The sequence below is a fragment of the Podarcis bocagei genome (genome assembly GCF_964188305.1).
Source record: "Podarcis bocagei genome assembly, chromosome: 7".
In the NCBI taxonomy this organism is placed as follows: Eukaryota; Metazoa; Chordata; class Lepidosauria; order Squamata; family Lacertidae; genus Podarcis; species Podarcis bocagei.
In genome coordinates this window covers 64,979,427-64,992,756 of record NC_138132.1, presented here as the reverse complement: position 1 = coordinate 64,992,756, position 13,330 = coordinate 64,979,427, and the positions used below count along the sequence as shown (strand labels likewise).

Below are 13,330 nucleotides of genomic sequence, written 5' to 3'. Positions count from 1 at the left end.
ACCAACCAATCCTGAAGCCTCAAGGGAGCGCCCATAGAGAAGGGGCGACTAGAGCGACACACGCAGCATGAACGCACCTCTCCCGGAAGCGGAAGTAGCGCAAACAGAAGCAGCTGCAACGCTCGCGGAGCCAGAGCAGCTCCTTCTCTGCCGACGCCGCCATGGCCGAGCAGGTGCCTCCGGTGTCTCCTGTGGAGGTCGAGGCGGAGCGACGCGTGCGGGCGTGGGCAGAGGCGCAGCGGGCGCGGGGCCGTCGCGTGGCGCTGGTGACGTCGGGTGGGACGCAGGTCCCGCTGGAGGCGCGAGCCGTCCGCTTCCTGGAGAACTTCAGCAGCGGGCGGCGCGGGGCGGCCTCGGCCGAGAGGCTGGTGCGCGCCGGCTACGGCGTCTGCTTCCTCTACCGCACACGGTCGGCTTTTCCCTGGGCGCGCGCCCTGCCGCTCAGCGGGCCCGCGCTCCTGGACGTTCTGCGCGTGCACGATGGTGACGACAGCGGCGCCGCAGGTGGGCAGCGCGTCCTGGTCGACTGCAGCGGCAGCGCGCTACCGGACCTCGTGCCCGCGCTGCTGGCCTACCACCGCGCCAAGGAGGAGGGCGCCCTCCTGGTCCTCGAATTCACCGGCCTGGTGGAGTACCTGGCGCTCCTGCGCGCTGCCGCCCGGGCCCTCGCACCGCTCGGTAAGCGGAGGTGGTGGGAGGTCGGAGGAAAGGAGGGCGTGGTGCCCGCGCCTGCTCGTCCACCTCAGTATTGCCGGCAGCAGTTTTCTCCTGGGTTCCAAGTGTGAGCCTTGGAGTTCCTGCCAGCAATGCTATGGTCGTTTTCTGCGGGTCAGGATCTGGAGCATGTTTGTTGGGTGGTGCTTTCCACTGGGTAATATGGATCCAGGTTTGTGTATTGAAGCTTGCAGCTCTGGAGCCCAGTCCTGAGCACATTTGCTCTGTTGTAGGACTGCTGATTCAGTGAGGCTTACACTCAAGTAAGCGTGCTCAGGACTGCAGTCTAGAACAATCATAAATTTGAATTAAAACAGACTAAGATAATAAGTTTAAATACATTCTGCCTCCTCCATGCCCGCTTTTATGGTTTAGGGATTTTTTACTTTTTAAAAATTTTCTATTAACATTAACACTCTGGAAACCAAATAAATTCAAAATAACTTAAAACCTTCCAGTCTAAAATTTTGCACATTCATGTGGAAATTGTTGTGGAGGTCTTTCAACTAGCACCACTTATGGTACCAATTTTTCTCACTTGCTTAATCCTCAACCAGGTTCCAGTGCCATGTTTTACTTGGCAGCAGCTGTGTCTGATTTCTACATCCCAGCTTCAGAGATGCCTGAGCATAAGATCCAGTCTACTGATGGACCTCTACAGGTGAGGTCAGCAGGTACTGGAATTTTGTTCCTGGAGACTTGTGGTCCATTAAGAGGTGTAGTGGCTTTTCTTCAATTAAGCACTCCAGTTGTGATGTATAAGATTACTTTTATGTTGTCAGAGCAACAGGGGCTGCTGGGGAATCCACAAAAGTAGTGGCTAAAGGCCTGTAAATTAGACAGGCCTATATAGAGGCATTCCTTTGCCTTTGCTTTCCGCATGCATAGAAATAAAATAATATTTTCAGAGGGGAAGCATGCCTGCATTATCAGAGATGGATGCCTGATTCAGCAAGAATTCAGTGTCTATGTCAAACTGGTCCTAAGCTTAGTTTTCCCCTGCACAAACACTCACAGATTTTCCTAACAATATTTCTTCACATGTAAGCTACTTAACAACATATACATCAATATATTTGGCTACAGAGGCCTGTAGCCAAGCACCAGAATCCTGGATTGTAGTACAAGATTGTTACTTTGCTCCACTTTTTGATATTCCCCCTCTAGAAGCACTCATCAGCTTTTCCTCTGTTGCCCTGGGATGGATCTCTTACTTGGAAACTGGGGTAGACAGGGCAGTCTAGGCCCTGTTACTTGATCTGCTTGTGTGTCTGTTTGTACTGTACATGTGTTCATGGAATGATCACACTGGGACAAATGAGAAAACACAAATAAATACCAAACCCAAGGAACACCAATGTTTGTTTTCACAGAATAGCAGGCGGGAAGAAAACTGACTTTGTGGCCAGAACCACCAGTGCAGTTATAGAGTAGTAGAAGGTGGTTAGTCCAATACATGGCAAACCTACCTTGCTTGGATCATAATCAAGTTAGTTGCTCTTAGTGCAAGAGAAGCTAAAGGCAAGGAGCTTAGTTTATAGGGAGGTTTGGGGATGTGTGTTTGGAAACTCAGCAAAGTCCACGTGTAAACAACAAGAGTTGCAGCTCCAGTGATAGCTGTAGGTGTGCAAGATACCTAATGCTTGAAATGTGGAAATAAGGGAGAGGGTTGCGACACAGTTATAACCTCTGTCAAACAATGAGTAGGTAGAAATGGTTCACTGATTTTTAAATTAGGACTGCTTATAAAGGCTGGGTTATTTGTTGTTCTCTCTGTGCTAACTCATCCCTTTCCCAAGCTCAGGCTATCACTGCATCAAGAGCATGTGTGCGTTAGGGCTAGGCGATATCAGTTTTTCAACTTTGTGGTGTATCACCAGCTAAACATTGCGTTTTGGCTATATACTGCAAAGTTGAAAAAATGAGCTGCATTGGCTCTGCCTGCAAGTGCCTCCAGTGATCGCTGCTAGCAGAAGGGCTCGGGAGCCGTGGCTGTTTCACCAGCAATGTACTGCTGAGTGAAACCGACTTCACGGTCTGCTCCTCATACTGGTCCTGGGTGATATATCGCCCAGGCCTAGTGTGTGTGCATTATGCTGAACTTCTTTCTTAAGAATATAGGAGCCCTGCTGGATCAAGTCACAGGGCCATTTAGTCCAGCATCCTATATCACAGTGGGCAACTGGCTGCCTGTAGAAAACTGTCAAGTAGGAGTTGAACGCAAGAGCACTCCCCTCCTGTGGTTTACATCAACTGGCATACAGAATCATTACTGTCTCCAGCCGTGGCCATCTCCTCTGTGAATTTGTCTAATACGCCTTTCCTTGTTGCAGATCACAATGAAGATGGTGCCAAAGATGTTATCCCCTCTGGTTAAGGAATGGGCTCCAGAGGCGTTTGTGATCTCATTCAAGCTGGAAACAAACCCTTCCATCCTGATTGACAAAGCAAAGCAGGCATTGGAGAAATACCGCCACCAGGTGGTGGTTGCCAACGTGCTGGACTCCCGGAGAACCTCCGTGATTGTGGTCACCAAGGACGTGGAGACTCAGTTGTCGCTTTCTGATGACGAAGTGGCCCAAGGCATGGAAATCGAAGAGAAGATTGTCAGCTATCTTGAGTCCCAGCACAGGGCTTTTATGGAGAAATGACTTCTCCTGAGTAAAAGTGACTTCTTTGATTCCTCAGAACAGAATAGACAAATGGTTAAGAGGTGAACCGAAGATGTTTTTATTAATGCTAAATCGTGTCAAAACTTTACTACAATGGTGTATAGGATCAAAAGGGTGAAATTCTGACATAATTTTGGCTATTTTTGCACAACACACGTTTGCTGCTTGTTAGAAATATATACCATATAAATCTAAACATTCCTAAGTCACGGCTTTTCTGAGTGTACCATCCCTATCTCCTGTTTTGTTTAGCCTTGTGTGATCAAACCTCAGGGAATGTTTGCATACTCTCTCCTTGCAAGCAAGGTTAGATGGCTACACCTTGACCATGATGACTTCTGGCCATTTCACTTGGTCATAGTCTGACCAAGACTGGCCCTGGTGCTGTTTGCATTGCTATATAAAGGTTCTTGCTAATACATAACCTTCTGGGTCTATGTTAAAATACTATATAGGGTTAGAGCAGGGCCGAGGTACCTTCCTTTTGCATTCCTGTCAGTGGTAAACTGTGTGCTGGCAGTGGCTGGGACAGAAGCCAGCCGTGGGCAGAGCCAGAAGTTGGCATGGTTTTTCTTTTCCACCCTGTGGGCTGCTGGGGAAGGAGCAGTTCACGCTTGCTGGAGGCCTGAGCTGATTGTGCATAGGGGCTTTTGAAATCAGGCTGTAGGACTGAATGAAACCCACCTCTGGCTTGGAGATGTTCACCTTTGTGCCATGTGCCACTAATTTGGGTCGTTTTTTACTCCTGCTAAGGAGTAAAATACTGTGTATTCAGCTGTACTTTCCATGGTTTAAATTGGTATATGGTGCCTCATGTACATCACAGTTGAGGGCACCATAAGCATTGAAAATGACAACAGCCATGTCATGTCGAGGCTATACAGTAATCTGAATTTCAATAGTTGGGGGTGACAAGATGATGGTGTGATGGGAGAGGAAGGAAGGAAATGATTATACTGAGGAGTTTTCCATTTGGGAATTAAGAACAGGGTTTGAGAGAGGGTGGTTTTGAGGATGGATTTGAAAGGCGGCAGTGATGTATGTAGTACCATTTTTTGCTAGCCTTCCCCAATTTGGTGCCTGTCAGGTGTTTTCTACTACAAATCCCATTAGCTTCACAAAGCATAATCTTGCATATATTTATTTGGACTTTAATCAAATGGTCCGAGAGTAGGTTTCAAAAACGCCGGAGTTAAGCCAGGTACAAATTATATTAAAACCATAAAATGAAATCACAAAACTAATCAGTGATGAAGGTAACAAAAGAGCAGCACAGAACATCAGTGCAGGAGCAATGCATGTCTCCACAGAAGTAAACCCCTTTGACTTCAGCAGTGCTTCCTCCCAGGTCAGTAAAGGAATGTTGTGTCTGTCCATTTCCTGCCATGTGATTCCATGCTTCCTCAGTTCTTTCTATGTTCATTTATTTGAGTGCACAGCTCCACCAAAATGGTGTTGCATTTATTTTAAAGTCTATTTACAGTGGTGCCTCGCAAGACGAAAAGAATCCGTTCTGTGATTCTCTTCGTCTAGCGGGTTTTTCGTCTTGCAAAGCAAGCCCATTGAAGGATTAGCGCTTTTAGCGGCTTATCAGCTTATCGGATCAGCTGATAAGCAGCTTAGCGGCTTAGAAAAAGGGGGGGGAAGGAAAAAAAACCCGCAGGAACTCGCAAGACATTTTCGTCTTGCGAAGCAAGCCCATAGGAGATTTGTTTTGCGAAGCACCTCCAAAATGGAAAACTCTTTCGTCTAGCGAGTTTTCCGTCTTGCAAGGCATTCGTCTTGCGGGGCACCACTGTATATAAGAAGAATATGTGCTAGATGGTCTGAAAGGCAGCCTCCCCCATCTTCTGCACTATAGACCTTTTGGATAACAACTCCCATCAGCAACTCTTCAGTAGCCTGTGCTGCCTGAGGATGATGGGTTTTTAAGCCGAAAATATTGAGGACAACAGGCTGAAGAAGGCTGCTTCAAGGCCTGATGTATTTGTTCATGTTCAGATTCAGAACCAGGTAGATGACTAAAATTGTTCTTTAAATGTTTCAATCCTGGTGAAGTTAAATCTCTAATGTCTTTCAGTAAATGGGGATCGGGGTACACACATCCATATGCCTCCATATGTAAAGTACAAAAGGAACTTTGCAATGGCATATATATGTTGAAAACAAGCACAGCGAGATTTCACAACAGCAGTAATAACAGAGTACACAGGTATACAGGATCCAGATTCTGTCTCCTTGTGGGGATAGTTGACAGAGGAATGGATTGTATCCAACATTAGCCCTACTCAGAGTGGGCCCATTGAAATGAATGAACATGACTAATTAGACCCCTTAATTCAATTGGGTTTACTCTGTCTAGGACTTAGTTGGAAACAACCCTCAGGAAACAACCTACCATAAGGTAGCAGTGCCAGGAGATGGAAGTATCTAGTTTGAGAAAATCTGGAGCATAGGTTTGTAATGCCAGTGAAATGTCACCCACAATTGGAATTAATGTTCTGATTTTTCAATGCCAGAAAATCAAGCAGCAATGTCACAAAAACTGGCTAGGGTGGCAAAACCTGGGTTTTGAGACTTCCTATTATTTCTCCACCCACCACACTAATCTTGACTGCCCACAAGGGACAGGGACATGGGTATGGACAAAGGTTGGCTCACAGTGGAGAGCAGCAGGTATCTCTATGCAGGCTGGTCTGATATCTGACTTTGAAGCTGGGTCCTGTGCATATTTATGCACAGGTAAGTTCCGCTGTTTCCAAAGCAGAGTTAAAAATGTATCTGTCTAAGCTGTGTGGTTGCAATCCTATACATACATTTTGGCATGTGTAGCAGATAGAATAAGAATCACACACACACATACATACATACATACCTTATGTGGGAATACTCTCATTCCAGTTGTCTTTCATCCAAAAATGTATAGGATTTTCCTGTGATTATTTTGACCCCATATGCTGCAGTTCTGTGCTATCTTGCATTGGAGTTGATCCCAGCAACTCTTTGGGACTTAACATTTGAGTCAACATGCTTAAGGGTTGGTCGTATGTTTCAAAAGCGGAAATTGGCACCTACTTCTTAGCAGAAAGCTTCATACTTATGCATGTCTTTTACGTACAAATCCTAGTGAACTCTTTGAATTTACCCTGTTACCTTGCCACGAGTGCGTGACTACCGTTCCTGCATGCTTACCTGGGAGTAAGCCCCATTGAATGCTGGGCAACTTAACTTCCAAATAAGCACAATTCCCACAGCAAACACAACCCTGTGTGCGTTTAGCAAGTCACATTACCTTTTACGGTCATTGCCTCTCAGCCTAATTTACCTCGCAGGGTTGTCGTGGAGGGGGGATTAAAGGAGATTGGGGAGAACTATTCACCATCTTAAACAACTTGCGGGGGGGTGCGGGAAAATATGGGATATAAATGAAATAATAAATCCCTGTGGGTGCTTGCCTTAGGGAGAAAAGCAGCAAAGTTTACTTCCGAGTAACGCATGCAATGCAAGCGAAATGGGTTTTACCCGCGGTGGGGGCGGGGGCGTTGTCACATTGCCACGACTACATGCTCCGCGGGAGGGGGGCGCCCTTCTCCCCCCACTGCGCTGAGGCTTAGCCGGGGCCTGGAAGGGTAGGCCTCGTTGCCATGGTGACCGCGGCCTAGCTTTGGGCTCGGGTAATCCGAACCGGCTCTCAACTGGCGCTGCCGAGCTCGCATGGAGGGAGCCCAGCCGGTGAGTACGGAAGGGGGTGGATGCGGCTCCTCCGAGAAAGGCAAAAGAAGGGCAGCTGGGAGTAGCGGGGAGCGGAGCGTGAGCTCTCTTCTTCCTTGCCCCGGCGAGGCTGTTGGTCGGGAGAGAAACAAAACACACTACAAGCGCCTCAGAAAAGAGCCGCGCGGCATTCCGCCGAGAAGCAGCGGCCACGGAAGCCCCCGGCGAACCTCCCCTTGTGCTGCTGTCTTCGCACCGGCAGCGGGAGGTAGACTGTGCCTGGCCAGGGGAGGCTCAACAGTGAATTTGCCTGACAAGATACATATCTGCTGTAGATACATTTCTGCCCTTTTCGTAGAGTTGGAAGGGACCCAAAGTCACCCCAAAAACCCTTTGAGGTAGGTTGGGCCGTGAGAGAGGATGACCGGCCCAAGGCCACCCAGTGGGCGAATGGTGGGATTTGAATCCTGGTCTCCCAAGTCTTGCCCAAAATTTTTAACCACTACATCATACTGGCTAGATTAAAAAAAATCCCTGCTGTGTTAATGAAAACTGGAACAAGATCGCTCTACGCTGCCAAGTTTCTGTTTCGTGTAAATTTCTTGTAAAAGTGCACCTCTGAACTGCTGCGCACACACACACCCTGCCCTGCCCTTGTTTTTCTTTTGTGTGAGATTCTTTAAAACAAAAAAAGCCAACAACTTTATTTAAACAATTACTGGATCGGAATATCAAAAGTAAGTTTTGCATCATACATGCGTATTCAGGAAAAGGGTCCATCAAGACAACCTGATTTCCATCATCAGTGCATGTAGACAATTTTGTGCATCTGTTTCAAAAGTGTAAGAAATAAAGTCCCACCATATAATGTGAAACCACTCCAGGTCTTCTGACCCCCTGGAGATTGGGAAGGTTTCTCCGAAAAACCCTAGAGTTCATGTATTTTTCTATTTGTGTTAAATGTCAGTGCTTCGATGTTTTCCACCATTGTGGCAACTGAGATTCTGGGTGCAGCCAGCATCCACGTTATCAGATCTTTTCAGGTGTGTATTACACACTTAGCCACCCCAGAGATTTAACAAACATTAGAGATTTAAACGGCAGTTCAGAATTTAGAAACCAAGGAACATTCCCACCAAAGATAGAAAAATGTGCCAACAATCTGGCAAGAGCCCAGATGTTCTTCTAGATATGTCTTGAATGTTTTGGAGACCAGTGTTGTAACTGGCCAATTGTTGCAGATAATGCGGCTGTTAAAGATGCAGCTACATGGACTGGTTGAAAAATTGACAATTGCAGCTGATAGATGTTGATTTACAAGATGTGGTGAGGGGCAGTAACTTTGATGGCTTCAAAAGGGAATTAAATGCATTAATTGAAGGGAGGAGGAAACATAGGATTCTTCCTTACATACCAAGCCAGGCCCTTGCTCCACTTTACTCAGTAATGTCTACAGTAGGGATTAGGAAACTATGGCCTTCCAGATGTTGCTAGACTTCCTTGAGCCAGCATAGTCAGTAGCCAGGAATGTTGGGAGCTGGAGTGCAATAACATCTGAAGAGCCATAGGTCCCCTATCCCTAGTCTATGTTGACCAGAAGCCCCTCTCCAGGGTTTCTGACAGGGAGCATTCCCCAGCCCTACCTGGAGATACCAGGTACTGAACATGGGACCTTTTGCATGCAGAGCATGTGATTGCTTGCTTGCTTGCTTGCTTATTTTGTATACTACCCTTCATCCAAAGATCACAGGGCTGTTCACAACACAAAAATACAAAATGAGAACACGAAATACATAATAAAACTAGAACCAAAACAAACCAATAACCCCCCACCCACAAACACATTTTAAAGGCCATGGAATGTTCAATCAGCCAAAGGCCTGGTTATAGAGAAATGTTTTCGCCTGATACCTAAAGATATGTAATGAAGGCGCCAGGGGAGCCTTCCTGGGACGCGCATTCTGCAAACGGAACCACCACATAAAAGGCCCATTCTTGTGTTGCTACCCTCTGAGCCTCTTGTGGAAAGGGCACATGAAGAAGGGCCTCCAATGATTAACACAGGGTTTGGGTCGGTTCATATGTGGGGAGGTGGTCCTTGAGGTATTGCAGTCCTGAACCATTTAAGGCTTTATAGGTCAAAACCAGCACTTTGAATTGGGCCCAGAGATTTGTCCTTCTGTGGCGCTCACTCGTAGCCAAGTAAGATTGTCTTCCATAAACACGGTTTTAACAATGAGACCGTAAGTGACTGTGGAGGCCAATTCTGGATCCACATGTCCTTCCATAGTGGTTTCCGGGCGGGAGTTGATCATGGTGTGGATTTGCCAAGCGTGCCTTCCTCTTAGCACGTTTCTCCCTTGCGTTCTGAGGTCAAGTGACTTCAAAGCCCATGACACCTTTGGTAAAGCCTGTTCTCCAACTGGAGCGCTTGCAGGCAAGTGTTTCCCAATTGTTGGTGTTTATACTACATTTTTTTAGATTTACCTTGAGACAGTCTTTCAACCTCTTTTGTTGACCACCAGCATTATGCTTTCCATTTTTAAGTTCAGAATAGAGTAGTTGCTTTGGAAGACGATAATCAGGCATCTGCACAACATGACCAGTCCAACAAAGCTGATGTTGAAGAATAATTGCTTCAACACTGGTGATCTTTGCTTCTTCCAGTACACTGGTATTAGTTCGCCTGTCTTCCCAAGTGATGTGTAAAAATTTTCGGAGACACCTTTGATGGAATCTTTCAAGGAGCTGGAGATGGTGTTTATAAGTGGTCCATGTTTCACAAGCATACAGTAAGGTTGGTAGTACAATAGCTTTGTAAACAAGCATTTTGTTTCCCTACAAATGTCCTGGTCCTCAAACACTCTGCACTTCAGTTGGGAGAAAGCCGCACTCACAGAGCTCAGGTGATGCTAGATTTTGGCATCAATGTTAGCCCTTGTGGAAAGATAAGTGCCCAGGTAGGAGAAGTGGTCGACATTTTCCAATGCTACACCATTGAGTTGGATTTGTGGCACTGCAGAAGGGTTATTTCGCACTTGGTGGTTTTTTGCACTTTTTTGCACTTTGGTTTTTTGGATGTTGAGTGATAGGCCAAGTTTTTCGTAAACTTCTGCAAATATATTTAGGATGGTTTGGAGGGCATCCTCTGAGCATGTGCACACACTACGTTGTCATCACCATACTAAAACTCTATGACGGAAGTTACGGTAACCTTACTCTTTGCTTTCAGCCTGCTCAGATTGAAGAGCTTTCCATCTGTTTGATATAAGATTTCTTCTGCGGTGGGGAGTTTCCCTTGGACAAAGTGTAAGATCATGGCAATGAAAATAATGAATAGAGTTGGTGCAGTAACACAACCCTGTTTAACACCTGATCCCCCTGTGAATGGTTCACTTTGAGAGCCATTGTTATCTGTGATTGTTGCTGTAATATTACCATGGAGGAGCCGAATGATGTTCACAAATTTATCCGGGCAGCCAATTTTCAGGAGGACAATTCACAGGGCATTACGATTTACAGTGTCGAAAGATATAGCCTGCTCCACAGAAGAGAGATCTATCCATAGCTGTTAGCCACAAGGGCTAGCAGAATGTTTCCAAATACAGTTGCTGAAGCAGTATAGCTGAGAAGACTGAATATAATAAATAAAAATATTTATTAATTGTTTATAGGAAGACCCCTTTTCTGATTCCTTTCTACATTCCTTTATACAGGAGCAAGCACATATAGAAGACATAACTCAGCAGCTCAAGGAAGAAGGGGTTGACACTACAGCGCCTGCAAAGGACCAGCTCTGTTATGTCTGGAGTTTGTTCCTACGTAGTCAAGAGGAGTTGCATTCTGCTGCCGGAGAGTTAGAGAAACTCAGGCGACAGCAAGTGGAAGAGATGAGAGAGGTAGGTGAGAAGATTGTCAGCCACTGGCTGCTGACACTGGAGTAGGCCAACCACTTCTAAAGGGTTTTTCAAAGGTAGATGCTTTCAGGTTTACAGTCCTTGGGATTGTTCCAAGCTAGGTGTGGACAATTTGCTCAAGGTAGAAGTCCATGCTGAAGAACTTCCCACAGCAAATAAGTATTGGGTACATGGACTGAAAATACGTTGTGTGCCATTTTTATGCATATGGTGGATGTTACACCACAGTTGTTGGGCATGTTGTGCTTATTTTACAATGTTTTTTATTCTGAAAGTGGCTGCTCTCAAGGTGCCCAGACTACGACGAGAGGGGCATGGAGGGCCTGTCCTCTGGGCCATAATGTTAATAATGTGCAGTATAGACCTGGGCTTGTTTATGCATTACATTCCATCTTTGGCACAGCACAGGATCTGAGCTTTTAGCTCAGCTTCTCTCAACCGGGACTGAGAGGAGTTGTGGTTCAGAACCCACAGAGGGTGCCCTGTTAGCGAAGGCTGATATAGCTGCTGTGTGAACATGTTATAGAAGTCTGTGGTTTGTTTCTGCCCCAGCACAAATCTTCTTACAGAGCTGGAGCATGTTTGAACTGTACATTTTAATCTTCCAGGCTTACCGTGACAGCTACTGGGAATTGATGTGGTTTCTCCAGAGAGGGCTAGCTTTGTGTGAATGAGTCCCAGTTCAGCCCATTGCTTATCCCTCTCATATTTTAGGGCCTCCCAAAGATGTCCATAAACACAGCTCTATCTTTTTGTCCCTTTAACAAAAAATCCTACTTACCTTGGCATGGGGCAGGGGAGCAAAATTTTCCATGATTTCTGTTGGTTTCCTGGTTTTTGTTTTGGAATTTGCATCCGGTTGTCATAGGTGTTTGGTATGTTGTCAATAGGAGAGGAAAAGTACTCATAGTGCATAGCTCACAGGGAACCTTCCTGTGCAAGGTCTCTTGAAAGGAACAGGATTTGCACAGGATGGCATCCTTTGTTCTTGGGCAAGTCCCGTTTGATTCAGGCTGGCTGGTGATGGGAATCGTTCTAGGTGGGTTTTTTCCCTGTGGCCTTCAAAGAGAAGAGCAAAAATAATAGGAACAGCAGGTGGTAGGGTCTTTCTTATGTCTGACGCAAAGGATTGATTGCGTTTCTCAACTGTCGTCAGCTTGACAAGGTGAAATTTAGATCTTTGCCATGTGGCTTGAATGTCCACAAAGAGAAAAATCTGCCCACATCACAGTTGTAAAGAACCCCCTGCCCACTGTGAGCAACAGAAGGCTGTGTAAGCACATCTCCTCCTGCTTTGAACAGAGGATGTCTGTAAAATATGTCTGGATATATTTAATATGCCATTTGACTTTTTGTGCTAATTGAACGGAAAAGGAGCAAAATAGATGTCTCAGGTTGGTGGTTTTCCCAGACTTGAAGGACGCCAGAATCATCCGGCTGGATAAGAGCCAAAAGTCCATCTCAGAAAAGTGTCCAGGTTCCCCACAGTGGCCAGCCAGATGTCTCCTGTGTCACCATTTGCTGGAAACCACAGGAGAGGAGAGTGCTCTTGTGCTTGAATCCTGCTTGCTGGTTTCCCATGGGGGCATCTGGTTGGCCACTATGAGAACAGGATGCTGGACTAGATGGGCCATTGGTCTGATCCAGTAGTCTCTTCCTATGCTATTATGTTGCCCGCTCCAGGAGATAGGGCAATTTCCCACACCCCCTTACAGGGCCTGGAGTGTGGGGTGGCTTGCAGGGATGATGCCAAAGCTGTTTGCTTTGGAACTGCCCCCTCAGCATAGAAAGCTGGTTGTGTGGACTAATGGGCTTCCAACGTGGCAAAAGCCCCTTGCATGAATGGAGAAGTATGTTCGAATCCTCAAATCAGCAAAGTGTTTCAAAGAGACAGTACAGACAGCAACCATTTTGTGTGGCTTTTCTGTTCCTGGCCCCGCGCACCATTCACATTTCTGGAAATGTAAGAATTAAAAAAAAAAAAAGATGGGACCCTTGCACTTAAGGAACTGGCAGTCTAAAATAACAGTTGGAAATATATAATTTAAATTATATATATACTTTAAATTATATATATAATTCCTACTTGCACTTCTCAACCTGTCCTGGATTGAATGCTGTAACTCGATAGTGTGACCTGGGAGTTTGATGGGTGTGGTGTGGGTGTGGCTGGAATGTGGTTTGTTTGGTTGTTGTTGTTGTCTTGCTTTTGATGTTTTAAGGGATGGCATCCAATTTCGTTGCACTTTGTACAATGTTGCACTTGTGTAATGACAATAAAGAATCTATTCTATTCTATTCTATTGAATATGACCC

At 46.0% G+C, this 13,330-nt stretch overlaps 2 protein-coding genes across 4 annotated transcripts in view; both read left to right on the top strand.

Annotated features, from left to right (window-relative positions):
* Positions 1–93: 93 nt before the first annotated feature.
* On the top strand, positions 94–3,595 carry PPCS (phosphopantothenoylcysteine synthetase). The gene is made up of 3 exons (XM_081204036.1): positions 94–678; positions 1,272–1,375; positions 3,048–3,595. The coding sequence occupies exons 1-3, from the start codon at positions 162–164 to the stop codon at positions 3,363–3,365; spliced, it is 939 nt and encodes a 312-aa protein (XP_081060162.1). The 5' UTR covers positions 94–161; the 3' UTR covers positions 3,366–3,595.
* Positions 3,596–6,999: 3,404 nt separating this feature from the next.
* Positions 7,000–13,330, top strand: part of CCDC30 (coiled-coil domain containing 30) — a 38,222-nt gene continuing 31,891 nt past the window's right edge. The window contains exons 1-2 of one of the 3 annotated variants that reach the window (XM_081203986.1): positions 7,000–7,118; positions 10,814–10,996. In XM_081203986.1, the coding sequence (XP_081060112.1) occupies positions 7,101–7,118; positions 10,814–10,996 (201 nt within the window). In that variant the 5' untranslated portion in view covers positions 7,000–7,100. Of the gene's footprint in view, positions 7,119–7,374; positions 7,496–7,543; positions 7,691–10,813; positions 10,997–13,330 lie in introns of those variants that run through there. The other 2 variants (XM_081203987.1, XM_081203985.1) reach the window with 2 other exon arrangements.

What these genes read in the sequence shown, in the direction of transcription:
- PPCS (XM_081204036.1), top strand. Translation starts at nt 162, where the DNA reads ATGGCCGAGCAGGTGCCTCCGGTGTCTCCTGTGGAGGTCGAGGCGGAG. An exon ending in CCGGGCCCTCGCACCGCTCG is followed by an intron (nt 679 to 1,271) that starts GTAAGCGGAGGT and finishes ATCCTCAACCAG; the next exon opens with GTTCCAGTGCCATGTTTTAC. An exon ending in CTACTGATGGACCTCTACAG is followed by an intron (nt 1,376 to 3,047) that starts GTGAGGTCAGCA and finishes TCCTTGTTGCAG; the next exon opens with ATCACAATGAAGATGGTGCC.